The sequence below is a fragment of the Stereum hirsutum genome, assembly GCF_000264905.1.
Source record: "Stereum hirsutum FP-91666 SS1 unplaced genomic scaffold STEHIscaffold_14, whole genome shotgun sequence".
In the NCBI taxonomy this organism is placed as follows: Eukaryota; Fungi; Basidiomycota; class Agaricomycetes; order Russulales; family Stereaceae; genus Stereum; species Stereum hirsutum.
Genome location: NW_006763144.1, coordinates 1,433,029 through 1,449,260, shown reverse-complemented (window position 1 = coordinate 1,449,260; position 16,232 = coordinate 1,433,029). Strand labels below are relative to the sequence as shown.

Below are 16,232 nucleotides of genomic sequence, written 5' to 3'. Positions count from 1 at the left end.
CTGGATAAGGTAAAGTGACCGTGAAGGTTGCCGTTGACAGCCGTTGACGCCACTACTGTAATATCACCGCTCGGAACCGATGCCGCGGCTAGTCAGCGCGTCGCGAACATTTCCGTAAAAGCGTGGGCCACCCAGCGGCGCGCGAACGAGAATGTCGTCCTCTCTGATCGCCGCGAGAGCGTCGTACAAGAAGCTACAAGGTCTGCTCGAGCTCACAGAAAGCGACATAACCTGGACACAAGACGGCAAGCAAAATTCCGCCGTTACCGTCCCACGCTCAAAAGCGGCCTGTAAGTCTGCCCCGCACGGATCACTTCCATGACACTCACCCACCGTCTCCAACAGCGCTCTTCTCCAGCAAGGAGGGCACACCACAGGTCAAGCTCAAGATCGGCCTCGTCCACGATGAAACGGGCCACACTTTCACTTTCACCTCTCCTCAACCCACTGCGCTCATTGAACGCGAGAAATTCAAGAGCGAACTGACCGTGATCGTTGCTCAGAATCGCACAATACGTGATGCTCAGGCTGCTGCTCAGAATGGGTCTGCGTCGACACCAAAACCTACGCTTCCCACTTCCGGAATCCCTCGCCCACCATTGCCCGGTTCTGTTCAACCTCATGCGTCGACCTCTCGAGCAGCCTCCGTGTCCAGCAATGCAGGCACACCTGGGCCACAGAACGACCCCATCAACGACTTCAGACTACGCAAGAAGGTCCTCGTGCAGACACCAGAGCTTGCTGCGCTTCACCGGGAGCTCGTAATGACTCGGCAGATCTCAGAGGCGGAGTTTTGGGAAGGTCGAGAGGTGCGTTTCTCCTGTACTGTTTGTTGAGCGCCTGCTCACGGTTCTCTGTTGGCCAGCACCTTCTGCTGGCCCAAGCGGCCTCAGATGCACAGAAGAAGGGCCGCCCAGGTCAATTAGTCGATCCCAGGCCACAAACTGTAGACGGCGGGGAAATCAAGATCGTGGTTACGCCACAGCTCGTCCATGACATCTTTGAAGAATATCCTGTCGTGTCAAAAGCTTACAGCGAGAACGTCCCGAGCAAGGTCGGATTCCCATTCCTCCCAATATATCCTGTTCATGCTGACCTGGCCTTACACTCTCAGCTCTCAGAAGCCGACTTTTGGAAGCGGTACTTCCAATCAAAACTGTTCAGTTCTCATCAGGCCTCGATTCGTTCAACGGCAGCACAACACGTCGTCAAGGATGACCCAATATTTGATAAATATCTCGAAAGGCCTGATGATGGTGAGTTCCCGCCTGGTCTTGCGATCATGAGCCTGACATCTAACCACTTACTTTCGAAGAGCTGGAGCCGAGACGGCAAAGAGACGAGGATGTGGGAATGTTCATAGACTTAGGGGCAACGAATGAGGATCACGGAGAAGTACGGGCTCTCGCCTGCTACCTCATCCTAACTTGCTGATTTTTGGTGATGGCCAGGCATGGAGTGAGAAGGACGTGACAATGCAAGCGGGAAAACAGAGGGGCGCATTACCCCTCATCCGAAAGTTCAACGAGCACTCCGAACGTCTTCTCAAAGCTTCAGGGTATGTCCTTCTAGCCAATCATCACACACAAGCTCAGCCATCCATCCTTGTTGGTTCCCCAGATCCGAAGGACCTTCACCCAAACGGAGACGAATAGACCCATCTTCCGGAACCGACGTACGATGTCTCTTACTTCGCAGGTTTTTACAGTCACGAAGAATTAATCCAACTTATTCGTACAGTCACGATACTCCGAAATAGACCTTCCAGATCTGCATGACCCAGAGTCTTCAGCAGGTATCTTACTCCAGATGCAGGACCGTCAGCGCTACTTTGAAGGTCGAACAGGGTCTATCGTTGCCGCAGAACAGAACGCTCGACCGGTTAGCCCGCGCGTAATCCATCCAGCCTACTGTTAAATACTGACGGAGCGTTTTTCCTAGGCGGTTGACGTCCGAGCAGCACTACAAGCTGCAAAGAGTGACCTTCGCGACTGGTCAAATAACCTTGGACAGGTTGACAATTCGTGCTGTCCTATTTGGTCAAACCTTTTCTAACCTTCCGTCTCGCCACGTTGATCAGCTCAAACTTGATCGAAAAGCGACAGACTCTGCCGTCCTCTCTATGACCCAGAACGTCGCCGCCCGTCTAGACGTCAAATCGCGAAAGAGTGAGTCTTCATTGCTCGTCTTCCTGATATCGCTTGCTGACTCCCCATGAACCCGTGCTTGTGAACGTCCAGACGACATCCCCGACGAGATCTTCCGCCAAATGTCCACCTGCCAAACCGCCGCCAACGAGTTCCTACGGCAGTTCTGGTCCGCCATCTATCCCTCTGCCTCGAACGCACAGACACTAGCTCCCTCCACACCGGCTCAAAAGGCCGACAAGGCGGCGAGGATGGCTGGATATCTGGGCAAGACCCACGAGAAAGTGGCAGCGATCGTCGTGACGGCGCATAAGTCAGGTGTAGACATGGAGAAAATCGAGATCGTGGGTGGTTGTCCTCTTCGACTTGCTCGCTGTCGGCTCAGGATACTGATGTCGTCCTCGATGTATAGGCCATGAAGCCGATTTTGGATGCCGTGGATAAAGCCCTGGCCTTTTGGAGCAGCCGAAAATCGACATGATCGTGGCGATTGGTTTCGGCGCGTGCTGGACCAATTTGGCTGTCGTTTTCTTGGAATTCCCTCCTACAGCTTTCGCTGGTCATATCTTTCACTTACCTATCCTCAAGTCGTCGTCCCACATATCGTATGTTGTATATATAGTTTAGCTAGATATCAGTCGCTTTCGCATCTTGCAGCTTGCACCACATGGAATATCAGTATCGTTGTTGGTCTGCAGACCGTCGATTACAGACCCAGGAAATGGACATAACAATGTCCTCAGTATGTACACGAACGAGCTTGATGGATCCTCGCCCGGCAAGGTAGTCCCAGGTAAATAAGAAAGGAGAGCAAATAAAAGTTATCATGAGCCATACGGTCCAGGATGCGTCTCTAGTTGACTGTGTGAAGACTGCATCGACTCGTATATCGAGAACATGACGAGTGCGTGTAATAAGAAAGCATACACAATGAAGGCGTTCCGAGCTCGTCGATTACCGAGAATCGCACGGGTGAGAACTAATACCCCCCGTTCAAGCGGATTGAGGTTAGAGTATGCCCGCGCTGCTTCCTGTGTCGAGAAGTAAATCGTCAGCACGGTCCATAAACCTCTTGCGCATGCAGAACCCAGCAAATGCGAAAAAAGGAAAGCTCACTCGACCACGGAACGCTTCGAATGGATTCATAGCCTCTTCGTACCGAGCCCTATACTTGCTCAATTCCCCAGCGTTGGATGATGACGGACCAGTTGGCAATGGGTCGAGCGTCGAGTTTGTCGAGTTCTCGCGGTAGCTCTGCATATACCGGACCTTCTCATACAACTTGAGATTGTCAGCCTGAAGACTTCGGATTTCAGTGCGCAGTTCTGATATAATCTGGAACTGTTTGCGGAGCTCCTGAGGAAGCCAAATGACAGTGAGTTAACATAACCAGGCAAACGTGAATCGAGACTACCGAGGGGCGAACGTACGTCTTCGAGTTCAGCATTCCGCTGCCGGAATCGGTCGCGTTGGCTGGTCACGATGGGAAGGATGGACGTGTCTGCCGAAGAAGTGAATTGTATTGGCGTCGACCTTGCGGCAGAATCCTGAGCCGAGATAAGGGATCAGGTTTAGTTTGCCCAGTGAGAGGGCGGTGAACGGCGTAAGTACTCACGGCACCTGTGCTAGACTTTGGCTTTTTGCGGAGGTCAAGGCCAGCCAACACATCATCGTCACTGGCAGAATCCAAAGAGGGTTTATCGCCACCATTCGCCTCTCCATTGTGCTCGTGCTTGTTAAGCTGCAAAAGGTCGGTCTCTAACTTCTCGTTCAGGACCCGTTGCTTTTCGAGTTCTGAAGTAGTCGTCTCGAGCTCGTCTCGTGTCTGCCGCAATGAGGTTTCAAGTTCCGTGTGCAATATCTATCATGAGCAGATGAGTATCCGCTCTCAAAAGATGAGCTAAAATCGTGAACATACTCGGAATTTTGTTAGTTCCTCCAGAATTCGTTTGTTTTTGGTGGCGAGAAGCGCCTCCAAAGATTTTGCCTCGTGGGCATTCGCTTTTGAAGCGTTAGGGTTGGGAAGCTGGAGACCAAGCTCGTTGTCGAGAGCCGGAACATCTTCATCTTCGTCCAACTCCCCTTCGAGCCCGGCAAACTCGACGTACTGATTGCTCCCCACGTCAGCAATGGTACCATCATTTCCGAGGGATATTTAAATGCATACCTTCATTATCTCAAGCTCACGTTTGATTTCATCGTAATCAGAGTATCCTTTGAGAGTCTGTCTCAGCTGTTCAACCTCGGCAGCCTAGCGTAGGATTTGCATTAGTAACCGTACGGGATTCCCTGGTAGAAGAATACCCAAACCTTGGCTTGCAGTTCTTTCGAGGCATGCTCGGCTGCTTTGCGGCGAACTGCCTCAGCCTCTGCGATGGAATCCTTCTGCATGTCCAGGAGATGAGAAAGACGGTCTGTTTCTGATTCCAATGATGCGACTTGATTTTTGAGGGTTTGAACGCTGTGGACAACTTATTGAGTCGAGCCGCGAGAATCAGGACGGGCGATTGGTATTTACCGATCAGAAGCCTCGCTACCAATTCTGATAGACTCGATTTCGGCTCGCAAGAGTTCCTGGTTTAAAGTTGTCATTATCATACATTCTAGACATATAGACAAACCTACGTTTCGTCGCTCGACAGTAGCCACCCTCATATTCGCACGCTCGAGGTCCGCCACAGTCATATCCATTTCGGCCAGTTTGGCGAACACTTCTTGATCTACACCGGCCCAAACACAAGAATGAACGTAGAGGTGTCGCGTCAGAAAGAGCGAGAAGGGAGGATGAAAAAGAGATGAACCTTGCCGTTGGCTGTGATCCAGGAGCTTTGCTTGATTCGAATCGTTCGACGTGCGGAGCTCCCGAAGCTGGTCCTTGACGAGCTCAACCTGCCGTTGAAGGTCTTGCTCGCTGCATCACGAACCATGAGAGTTAGTCTACGGGATTGAGAGAAAGGATGTTTAGAGGATGCACCGAGCTTCGTAATTCCGCATCTTCTCGTCATACGCCGCATTTAGCTCGTTCTCCTTCTGTGCGACCTTCTCCTGGACGACAGACTCCATCTGAACGAACCATGAACCATTGAAAAGTTGACTCGAAGACTAATTGATGGATACGTACCTTCTCCTCTAACTGGTCCGCCCTGAGCTCTGCCTTCTTCCTCGCAGTCTCCACACTACCCAGCTCCGATGCGCGCTTCTTGAGATCAGCATTCTCATTCCGTAACCGTTGAACCTCTTCCTCCAAATCTCGCGTCTCTGCGATCTTCACAGTCTGATCCTGTGGTGCATTAGTCGACAAGCTTTGGTATCAGTTACTGCGCGGAGTAAGAATCGACCACATGGGAGAGGGGCACGTACGACAGCAGCCTCAAGCAAGGGGTATGGATCCGGCGCTTCAGCAAGCACTTTATAAACATTCAGGAAGGCATTCTCAGCAGACTTGGCCCGCTTCGTCAGACTGTCAATCTCCGTTTGGTATGCTAGAGCGAAGGTCAACGTAGATTGTCATATTCAGAACACCAACGGGGACAGCAAAATAACACGCGGCAGGGGAACACGCACCCTTCAGCAGACCCTTGAATCCACTCAACTTCTCCTCTTCTGGGACCTTCTTCCACTCTGCAGACCCAGTCTTTTCAGCCATTAGCAGTAGCGGTTTCTGCGGGCACACGCACCCTTTGTTCGATCCGCCAAACCCTTCCTCCCAACCACACTCTCCTTCTGATTCTGGACAACCTCAATACCTTGTCCGTCCAGAGTCTTCTGTAGTTCCGAGAGGTTGATGGCTAGTAATTGAAAGCTCGTCAGTAAGATTGGCACCAGGGGCTAGAGCATATTGTCCAGTAGTCACTTTTCCATGTTGCCAGTGCTCCCGAGAAGTTGTGTTCGGCCATGAAGATGGAAACAACGTTTCAGTTCGGTTGCGGGCGCGTCGATGACGCTGGCACAGCGCGACGACGGCGTGAGAAAGTTCAGCTTCTGAATTGTGTGGCCCTGCTTCAGGATATCTAATCACCGTAGGCCTTTATACACCCAGACACATGCTAGCGTGGAACCTGGGTGTCACTACTAGTGTCAACGTGTTTCTGTACACTGCTCGACTCGACGACAGCCAGAAATTACCAAGGCTTTTCCAGCGTCCGACTCTTAACGTTATACTTGACTTCTGAGACTCGGATCTGTGTGGCCATGACCATGGCATGCGAATATATTTTGACACGAGCTAACAGCGATACTCAGGCAGAGACAAAGGATACCAGCGAACCGTAACCAAATGCTTTTATCTTCAACCTCTCGATGCTACGTTCACACCAAGACTGTGCCCGACCGACCTACTCGAAAGAAGTATAAACGCTATCCCAACGTTACATGGGTGCATCTCTTCAGACTGTCGAGATGGACAGTCAACCTGGCAATGCCAAATGTCGACCCCGTCAGGAAGCTTTGTCCAGCCAGTAATGCACCGACATACCTATCATGGCGAATATCCTGAGTCGTGATGCAATTAGGCCATACAATACGATACCCACCCCGAGGTAGATCTTCATCCGAGAACGTCTACAAGCAACAAGGACGAAGGGCGAATCAGAAGCGGGAAGATATGTGATTGTGGTTAACTCACAGTCTCAGATGGTGCCGCGTTTCGATAACCCACATATGTCTTATCCACCAGCCGCTGCTGCCACTCCTGAAGGTCTGGGATAGATGGCATGAGGGGCTTCAGTTGAAGTGAATGTTATGAAGATGGGGAGGTGGGAAGGTAATGGCCGCAAGGGGTAAATGAACACAGGCCCCTGTATATGGTCTACTTGTGTCCATAAGTACATGAGCCCTGATAGCCGGAAGGAGATACAGAATATTTGGAGGTGGGGTGTCATACACGGCCTCTTATGCCCTCGCGTCAATCGTGCCGCCAACTCAAACCTCAGGAATAGCAACACATGAAATTGAAGCATATCGAACGACTGTCATCAAATCCTGTTCGAGAGTTTCGCAAACTGGGTGGTCTGACTTTTTGATTAATAGTAGACCTCGTATTATATATTCTGCACGGATGGTGCACAATAGAATCTAAGTGGTAAGAAGGCTGTCACGAGCGTAAGTTATCTAACCCTTGTTAGACTTTTCGAGCTCGGCTTGGAATGCTCCAATAGATAGATCCTCAAGCTAGACAAAAGGAATACTTCAGTATCCTCTTTAATACTTGGACGTCTCACGGAGGCTACATACTTTGGGTGCAAATGGCCATGCCTCGAATGCTCGCTCGATGAGAGCCCAGTCCGCGAGTGTGAGGAAGCGAATCTGCTTCGCCATGTCCACCCGTTGTTCCAGCGGGAGAGATTCGTCGGTCAATGGTTTGATGAGGACAGACGCGCCGGGGGCGAGTGATCTATATCCACGTCTGGTATCAGCACCAATCAGTAGCACGACAGCGAGGGAAGCCAGACGGACCCGATAGCCTTCTTCAAGGCTGTCGATTTGAGAACAAAAAGTCGTCGAAGCACATAATCCCACTCGTCAAGACGGCCCTTGGCAATGATCTGAAACGAATTCAGTCAGACTATTCCGTCATTCAGCGTACATGGAAGTTTACCTGCTCCTTCATCGGGGTAATATTGACAGACACCAGTGGATGGCCCAGTTTTCTCGACTCGGGTTTGGCCTTCTGCGTGGCGCTCGGCGCACCAGCAGTGGGGTGCCAATGTGCGTTATATGGCAGAAGATCCTCTGGTGGGAGGGAGAGGCTGAACTCAGCCGTAGCTTCAGCGATGACGCTCAACTTACATCGCTGCTGTGAACCGGGAGGGGCAGATACGCGCTAAGAATGTAGATCACTGAGCATGAATCTGCTTGAGAGATACGTTGATGAGGAGCTCACCTCCCACACATGTTTACCCATGATAAAACTCATGGGTACGCGTCCAAAGCGGAAGAGCCAAGAGCTCTCTGGTATGCAGCGGAAAAGCTGGGCAACTAGCTGCTCGCCTTGAATGCTATGAGGGATGTGGGTAACGAAGTGAAAGCTAGGGTGAACTTGATACAGAGAATTCAGGAAAGATATTCCATGTGGCGAGCGACTTGTTTCGTACCTTCGTCAGAAGAAACATAGGGAATGTCGGCTAAGAGGCCCATTTCCTCTAACTGGGTGTAAGTAGCCCACGTGAACCCGCTGAGCGGGACAATCTTGACTCGAGGGTCTGCTTGTTCAAGAGGCTGAGACAGTCAGCATCAGGTGCGTCTGATTCGAGAACATCGAAGACAGCTCACGCGGAGATACTGAAGGTACGGCTCATGGTCCTCGAGGATGATGAGTTTCTTCAACTTTGAAGGAGGTAGCTTTAACAATGCCCGAGACAGCTGACCGGGTCCTAGAGCTTCGTCACCGAAAAGATCTCTGCGTAGAAAGAGAGAGAAAGACGGACCTGGAAAAGCCTCTACGACGGTTTTGGGTTCATCTGAAGACGTATGCGGATTGTCAAGAAAGCTGTAGGCCAATTTGTCTGCAAGCTCTAGATTCCGAACTGAGACACGGTCGCGTACGACGAGCTGATGAACAGCGAAGTATGATCGCCAATTGTCGATGGGCGGAAGCTCTAAGGTGTCTGTCGAAGGCACTATGAGTTCCGGTTCCTTCCTGGCACTTCGACCTCTGCGGGGGGTATCATCCTTCAGGGAAGCTGGTGGTCGCGTGGCAGCTGTCCTAGCGGCGGTGCGCACTTGTATTGAGCGAGCTTTAAGCAGGGAGTGCGCGAGCGGTTGTGAACGCAAGAGCGTTGATGAGAGCGACATGAAGCCCAACGCGGCTCGCGTCAAGTTATTTGACTTTTTTCTTTTTACCACTAACTGCTATGCCACGTGCGGAGTGTTTGAAATTTGGCAAACGCTCCTTATGGGGTGCCACAATTGTGGTCGTGCCCTTGTGCAGCATCATTGTGCGCGGACTCGACGGCCACGCATGCGAAAATGCAAGACAATGAAAAGGCAGCTCCGGCTTTGCTGAAACCTTGCCCTTGCTCGCCGTCTGTGCGTCCTTTCGCCTCGCTTTTCTTGACGTGCCCTGGCCTGTTTCACCTGGAATGACTGCGCTCCGTCTCTGCTCGCCCCAGGATATAAGGCAGCCTTCAGGTCTACTTGCACGATCCTCTAACTCTTTCATTTTCATGGTCAGGTACCTCTCGGGCTGGAGGTCTTTGTCCGCTTTCTTTTGTTCTCTACTAGGCAGTTCCCTTATTATCTCACGCCATGGACCGGGTCAGGAAACTCTCCATATCAAAACTGTTTGCAAAGAAGTGCGTCATCCCTTTTGCTTTACCTCTCATACACTTCACCCCTTTCTCAGATCCATTCTTCAACACTTGTAGGTCTGAATTCTCGTTTCCATCCCGCCCACCTCTTCAACACGCCAGCGCCACATCGCCAAACCCTGTTGAACGCGCTTACGACAGTCCCCAGCTACCCGGCTCCCTGGACGACCCTGACTCATACAAGTCGGCCAGACGTTCACGATCAATGCCTCTAGGATTTACACTGCCTCCTACCATACCCAAACCTGGGAAACTCGTCAAGAAATCCACCAGGTCCAACAGCCTTCGCTCTCGGGAGCGTGGCTCAGAAGCACGGCCAAAACACAAAGGCCCACCCCCTTTATACAAAGAGGCACTTCGTCACCCAGGCCTTCTTGTCAGCGCACAGCCAAATGTCACTCGCGCACTGCGCTACGCATACGATAGCCCAGAGTCGGACTTGAGCGAAGAAGAAGGAGAGCGAAGGGAACAGGTTCCCAATCGTGATGACAGTACTATCGCTGGAGTCGAAATGGGAGTACTGGTCTACGAGGCACAGAGTGTGGCTGTTGGTGTATCTGGGTCATCTACTGCGTCTCAAGGCATGCATCCTATCAAACGGGATCCCGCTGCTGTGCTTCAGAGAAGCGCTTCGTTTTCTCAGCCCACTCGCCATGCTTATCCGCACCTCATACATCGAGCCATACAAGAACAGACGGTCAACATGACTTCTCCAATGTATTCACGCCCATCTGCAACACCTATTCATAGTCAGCAGCGATCTGTTACCTCACCTTCTGTCCTCCCGGCCCCCAATCATCCAATCTCCTTTCCTACTCCTACCCGTCACCGCCCAACGCGATCTTATAGCCCAGCCAGAATTCCTTCACAACGCTCGCTGGCTCGCACCCCTCCACTGGGCCCCCCTCCCATGCCGTTACTCAATCATCCTTATAACACTTCAACTCACACACTTCGTGCATCCGATTCTACACTCCGAGCATCGTCATCTATGTCTCGCATCTCTTCCGCCAAGCATCGTGATCGTCCTTATGATCTCAAGGACAAGGGGAAGAAGCATTATGTTGCAGGCGTATGCTTGGATGACTTCCCCGCACCACCAATGCATCTTCCAGAGCCAGCATCTTCTTCCCGTGTGCGTGGCTATCCGAACGCTATGTACAGTCAAGCCACCGTTACGCAGCGAAGTCAGACAACACTGGCTCCCTTGCCTGCTGGTGCACGTCCGTCTGCTTTTGTGCAGAAGAGGGAGGATCCTTGGCTTGCCCGGACCCCGCTGTATGATGGGGCGCGACCTTCTTTCGGCTGATGCTTGAAAGCCACGGTACATGAGAGGCTGTGACTGTGCGCTGAATTACTTTTGATTTTGACGACGATAATAATGACCCTCCATGTTTTCTAGTTACTCGCGACGGGATCGCCCCCCTCCTTCTTTTTCGTTTTACTTTCTCGTGATAGAACCAACTACCATGTACCAGTCACACTTTCGTTACCATAATACACTTCTTCTCATTCACCATCTGTATAGCTCAATGTCCCGGTACGCACGCATATCACGTTTGATACGTTTCTGTAGCCATAATATGCTCTTTTGTGTATCACTGCCTCTAAATAATCATGACATTGACATTTCCACTCCGCGATGCGCCACGGTAGCGCAGACCTAACCTTACTGCGGGCCAGCTGTTTGTGGCACCACGCCTCACCCTGCCTCACCGCGTATTGACTACGACGCATTCTTGTTCCCCCTATACTCAGATCTGTAAGTGATGCCAGAGTTGCACCCCGCTCATCGACCAACTCCGTCTCGCCGTCGCTTCTCTGCGACCGCCACGTCCTCCAACAATCCAGTTGTCCGTCGCAAGACCAGCACTAAATTCCCACCGAGATCCCTTCGTCTATCTCGTCGCCAGCGCATTTCGACATCCAGTCCTCGCACAGAGTATACAGAATTACCAGATGGCTCAGACCATGAACGCTCTTCTCTTCTGTCGAGTTACTCAAGTGACGGAGAGGGGTTTGATGCCGCCGACGGACTTACTACTTCTCTGCCTCACACACTGTCCACAAGAGCCAGTGAATCTAACCTGGAAGCCTTAGAGAACTTCAGAAATTCCCTCCGCCAAGCTGATTTACTGCAGCAGAACAGGATACCCTTGACGTATGCTTCACTGCCGCCTACTCCCATCACCTCCAGTCCTCCAGAGCGGCGAAGAGAGCCCAACTCGCCGGGTCATGCTGAGAACTTGTTACACGAGGAGGTCCACCCATTCTCGTTATGGGATTATCTGAGAGAAGAACTGCTGGCCACGGACTTTGACTCCCATCAAGAGCTGAAATGGGAACGAGTCAGCAATTTTCTGGCCATTCCACTTGCAACAGAGAAGGTCAGTACCTTTTGGAATCCGCGTAGCACTGCGCATCTGACGGTCGCTTGATCATGCGGTCAATAGATTGTATCGTTCGGGTTCATTCTATGCTTTGACTCCTTCCTCTACACATTTACTATTCAACCCATCCGCTTTGTCGTTGCCCTGTGGCGTCTCGCTCTCAACACCATCTTCCGCACGAAATCATCTCTGCCTCCCTCTCAGAAGGCCGACATATTACGGACACTCTTGCTCGCGCTCTCAATCATGATTCTCATTCCTCTCACGGACGCCAGTAAGATATATCACTCCATTCGGGGTCAGGACACGATCAAATTGTATGTCATATTCAACGCGCTCGAAGTAGGCTATTCCACTTCGTCTTGAGAATGACATGCTCATTCATGATGTTCAAGATCGGGGACCGTCTGTGCGCGTCTATAGGGCAAGATATTATCGATTGCTTATTCTCGCGCTCGACTCTGCTGCTGCTCTCGCATAGGGTGCCCCTCACAACGCATACCTTGCGGCCGATCCTCTTCTTCTGTCTTGCCACATGTTATATTGGTGTGTATTATTCCACACGTCTTATGAGTCGATATGCTCATCAACTTGAGCAGTGCTTCATGCCCTCGTTATGGTCTATCAACTGTTATGTCTCAACGTAGCGATCAACTCCTACGACAATGCACTTCTATCATTGTTGATGTCCAATCAGTTTGTTGAGATCAAGGGCAGCGTCTTCAAGAAGTTTGAGAAAGACAGTCTGTTCCAGATCACCTGTGCCGGTACGTCGTACGCCGTACATAGCAGGACGTTCTCGCTGCTGACTTGTGAACACCTACCGAAAGACATTGTGGAGCGCTTCACTCTAGCCATTATGCTCTTCTTCGTCGGCTTCCGCAATCTGATAGAATTGTCAGGGTCTGACTTTGACTTCTCCGAAGGCGTCTTCCTTCCGAAGAGCTTTGGGTTCTTCAAAGGGGGGTTTGGTGGTGGTGTCCTCTGGACGATATCCTATGTACGTGTCACTCTTCTCCGTATGTGATTTTGTCAACTACCGTTCAGCTGATACCGTGGGATTAGCCCGTAATGACCGTTATGGTTTCGGAAATGTTCGTCGATTGGCTCAAGCACGCTTTCATCACGAAGTTCAATCACATTCGACCCTCTGTCTACGAGCGATTCACCGACGTGCTATGTCGTGACCTGGCCACAGGCAGCGCATTTGGGCGCCTCGGCCGCAAGGTATGCTCCATTCACCCTTCCGATCCTGCAGTTTCATCTGACCCAAAGAAGTCGTTACTAACGCAGAATGTGTTATCCTCGCCTAGCATACATATGTGGATCAATCTCCCGTGGTAGCTCGTCGACTAGGATTCGCGGCTCTCCCCCTCGCTGTTCTCACAATCCTTATCGGATCACAAGCAATCAACCTCCTCATCGCCTCGGCTTCCGCCCCCTCCTCCAGTATCTCTTCCGGCCTTCGCACAGCTGAAAACGTTGGGGCCAGCGTAGGGACAGGAACGCTCTCTCTGTGGCCGGACGTGAGTTGGAGTGTGTGGATGGAGAGTTTGAGGAAGAATGATACGAGCATCGGGGAAGGATTAAGGGAACTTACTGTCAGCGGGGTAAGAGGCTTGTGGTGGAAGGCTGGCAGTGTGGACTGGGAACGGACGGCCGTCGTCGCGAAGTGGGGAACTCTGGGACTGGCATTCTGGATGTCGTAAGCCTCCTTCCACCGACGGGACCTCCCCTATCTATGCTCGCGCAGCGTGATCGGAAAATCTGACGGAATGATTTATCCCATAGGTTCGTGGTTGTCAAAATCATAATGGGCGTCAACTTGGTGAGCTACGCGTCGAGGAGAAGAGCTGGGATGGAGGCTCGGGAAGAGGAAGACAAGATCAACGATTTCGGGAGGGATCCCATCGGCGAGGGACAAGAGGAACGGGTGCGCTTTCACATCTTACTGTTCGCCCGTCACTTGACGTTCGCTCATCTGTGGCACTTCGAAATAGAAATACAACCGCGAGCTCAAGACTCTCCTCGACAACGCACGAGATGATGCACATCTGGCCTCTGATATAGGGGAGAATGTCACTCGTGGTCGAACTGTTGGAGACGGGCGGAAGGAAGGTGCCAATGGTGGTGGGGAGGGCAAAAAGCAGAGGGTGAAGCTGGAGGATTTGACGAGATACACGATGGTTAAGCGTATTTGGTAGGAATAATGTAGCCGCTTTTTACGCCTTTCCAATAGGAAATCTGTCGCTCTGCCGTGGCCCATGCGTCTTTATTGTGCGCAAGACAAGAACTCAGTACATTGCCTAAGCTCGCCAACGTCGCTGTGTCTCCGAGACCCGTAAAACCTGCCCCGAGCTTTGCTGAAGTCTTCATCTTCAATGCAACCCCTGTAGTCCTCTCAATTTCATACCGTTTCACATCGATTTTTTGCCGTGTTGACTCCGCTGTCTCAGCTGATGTTGGTCCAAGGCTCTTTCCAAAGGTATACGGTGCCTCGCTAAGAGTCCAATTCTCTCCTTTCTTGCCTCCTGAGTCGATGTCACAGAATCCTTTCGATCTGGACGCTGGAACGATCGCTCCTGTTGGAGGTTGTTTACCTTCTTGGGCTGTAGGCTGTAGGCATAGGACGCCTCCCGATAAACCCACTCTTCTCTTTTTGGAATGGGTCCAGTAGGTGTCGGAAGGCTTAGGAGCGACGCATCTCCGACGGAAAAGGCCTCGGACAGACATCGAGATAAGTAGTAGGCCTAACTCCCGGCCAAGCTCGTGTACAGACACCTGCATGCTCTGCCTGTACGGTTCCTCTGCAATAGCGGCTACATGGAGGAAAGGTGGTGGAACCAGAGGTACGTCCGTGGACTGTTCGACTCACCATGCAAAAATAGTTGTGCGACCTGCGTCCGGCCAAGTGATCTTCTCCGAGGTCCTCAAATGTAATGTCTGGACTCTGGACGGAGCTGAGCATGGTTCACGCCTTGTGGTATGACGAAGGCGGTCGAGCGTCTGGGAAAACGAGATACTCGAAGCGAAAGGGGAAGGAGAACGGGCTTTCCCGTTCGTCGAAGCGTCAATGTGGGCCTGAGAGAGGTATGTTAAATAAGAAGGAAGGTGCTTATCCCGCTGCCCTTTGCCAGCAGAGTGAGAAGAGTTCATACTTGGTTTAGACAGATACGTGAACAAAGGTATGACATTTTCGGTTGCAGTAGGTGGGAACAAGGATATCTTGGTGGGTCATCATGAGAAATTAGAGGAAAGACAATAATGTGGCCTGCTTTACTTCAGACAGAAGAATAACGAGAATAACGACAACACGCACGGGTACAGAGGATGAACCGAGAGCGGACAGGACATTCTTCAGCTTTGAGGACAAACAGGAGGTGAAGTTGAGAACCGTCAAGGTCAACGCATTGAGAGAACTATCCGTCAGGGATTGCCAAAGCTGAAGCGGACGAAGAGATTTCGTCGTGCCAGTCTGCTGAGTAGCCAACGTCGCAACTTAGTAAACCATCGTTCCACGCTCACCTTCGAAACCTTTAGCCGAGAGACATAGAGTATAACTGCATTGAACTCAGAAGATCCAAATTTAAAATAAGTCGCGGTTGCACAGTAAGGGATATCGCACGAATGAGTGGCTGGGCAACGAAAAGGACAAGGAGGAAACACTGGCGCAGGGACCAGAAAGAACTACGACCACCTGCGGCTCTCACGAATGAATCCTTCGACAGCCTCCTTTGTGAGCATCCTCGCTATCTTCCCGCAGTTGCCACATTTACGTTCGGTCCTTTCGAACATGTCCTCCCCTTCTGACTCTGGTGTCATGTAGTCAGGATGCCTATCGCCAGCGTAGACCCTGGTTTTTCCTCCATGGTACCATTGAGGTTCTTCCGATGAAAGAGCTTTTAGTATATAGCGACGGAGGACGATGTGCCAAATCAAAGACAAGAGCGCGTGAACCAGGAAGTGTGATATGGAATTGCGGATTAGGGCATATATGTAGCGGTTTACATCAGTTTCGTTCGTCATGTCAAATGCGAAAAATGTGAACTTCACATGGTGGATGTGGTGCGAGATATGATATCCAGTTCACACTGAGTCTGCATTCTCGAGAAGGATCTCCTTCCACTCGCATCGCTGTTCCTCCCCAGCGACGACCTGCGACGTCGTCTCTCTTCTTGATGCTAGTACATCGGCCTACTACCGATGTGTGTGTGCCATTTTGAACGACGAGGGCGGACGGGCAGATGTGGAGGTGAGGCCACCCCCGTATAAAGTCCACGATGAATGTGAATTGAACTCTGATGCTCCAACGGGACAAAGTTCCGAAATATTGAACTCAACATGAGTTTAGTTCACATCGTGGTTTGGCGATGTAAACCGCTACATAT

The 16,232-nt window shown here is 51.3% G+C and overlaps 5 protein-coding genes across 5 annotated transcripts; 3 read left to right on the top strand and 2 right to left on the bottom strand.

Moving 5' to 3' along the window:
* Positions 1-151: 151 nt before the first annotated feature.
* STEHIDRAFT_171183 (uncharacterized protein) lies at positions 152-2,743 on the top strand (the record flags this gene model as incomplete). Its single annotated transcript, XM_007308169.1, has 12 exons — positions 152-290; positions 346-809; positions 866-1,054; positions 1,115-1,256; positions 1,316-1,395; positions 1,452-1,558; positions 1,621-1,675; positions 1,741-1,881; positions 1,942-2,013; positions 2,081-2,168; positions 2,241-2,491; positions 2,560-2,743. The coding sequence occupies 12 exons, from the start codon at positions 152-154 to the stop codon at positions 2,626-2,628; spliced, it is 1,797 nt and encodes a 598-aa protein (XP_007308231.1). The 3' UTR covers positions 2,629-2,743.
* Positions 2,744-2,842: 99 nt separating this feature from the next.
* On the bottom strand, positions 2,843-6,043 carry STEHIDRAFT_102640 (uncharacterized protein; the record flags this gene model as incomplete). Its single annotated transcript, XM_007308168.1, has 16 exons — positions 2,843-3,178; positions 3,264-3,503; positions 3,578-3,694; positions 3,763-4,008; positions 4,066-4,254; positions 4,315-4,398; positions 4,458-4,608; positions 4,666-4,721; positions 4,773-4,867; positions 4,949-5,058; positions 5,122-5,210; positions 5,269-5,427; positions 5,508-5,629; positions 5,712-5,768; positions 5,825-5,935; positions 6,001-6,043. The coding sequence occupies 16 exons, from the start codon at positions 6,041-6,043 to the stop codon at positions 2,972-2,974; spliced, it is 2,076 nt and encodes a 691-aa protein (XP_007308230.1). The 3' UTR covers positions 2,843-2,971.
* A 1,114-nt stretch (positions 6,044-7,157) lies between these two features.
* On the bottom strand, positions 7,158-8,949 carry STEHIDRAFT_149369 (S-adenosyl-L-methionine-dependent methyltransferase). The gene is made up of 8 exons (XM_007308167.1): positions 8,573-8,949; positions 8,418-8,518; positions 8,240-8,363; positions 8,029-8,183; positions 7,744-7,968; positions 7,602-7,690; positions 7,380-7,539; positions 7,158-7,316 (listed from the first exon to the last, which is right to left on the bottom strand). The coding sequence occupies exons 1-8, from the start codon at positions 8,937-8,939 to the stop codon at positions 7,257-7,259; spliced, it is 1,281 nt and encodes a 426-aa protein (XP_007308229.1). The 5' UTR covers positions 8,940-8,949; the 3' UTR covers positions 7,158-7,256.
* Positions 8,950-9,392: 443 nt separating this feature from the next.
* Positions 9,393-10,763, top strand: STEHIDRAFT_133841 (uncharacterized protein; the record flags this gene model as incomplete). The annotated part of the gene is made up of 2 exons (XM_007308166.1): positions 9,393-9,439; positions 9,512-10,763. The coding sequence occupies 2 exons, from the start codon at positions 9,393-9,395 to the stop codon at positions 10,761-10,763; spliced, it is 1,299 nt and encodes a 432-aa protein (XP_007308228.1).
* Positions 10,764-11,223: 460 nt separating this feature from the next.
* Positions 11,224-14,048, top strand: STEHIDRAFT_102638 (DUF747-domain-containing protein; the record flags this gene model as incomplete). Its single annotated transcript, XM_007308165.1, has 9 exons — positions 11,224-11,841; positions 11,908-12,186; positions 12,240-12,390; positions 12,444-12,611; positions 12,675-12,844; positions 12,910-13,071; positions 13,158-13,549; positions 13,636-13,777; positions 13,845-14,048. The coding sequence occupies 9 exons, from the start codon at positions 11,224-11,226 to the stop codon at positions 14,046-14,048; spliced, it is 2,286 nt and encodes a 761-aa protein (XP_007308227.1).
* Positions 14,049-16,232: the final 2,184 nt, after the last annotated feature.

What these genes read in the sequence shown, in the direction of transcription:
- STEHIDRAFT_149369 (XM_007308167.1), bottom strand. Translation starts at nt 8,939, where the DNA reads ATGTCGCTCTCATCAACGCTCTTGCGTTCACAACCGCTCGCGCACTCC. An exon ending in CTATGTTTCTTCTGACGAAG is followed by an intron (nt 8,184 to 8,239) that starts GTACGAAACAAG and finishes CTCTGTATCAAG; the next exon opens with TTCACCCTAGCTTTCACTTC. An exon ending in TTACCCCGATGAAGGAGCAG is followed by an intron (nt 7,691 to 7,743) that starts GTAAACTTCCAT and finishes AATTCGTTTCAG; the next exon opens with ATCATTGCCAAGGGCCGTCT.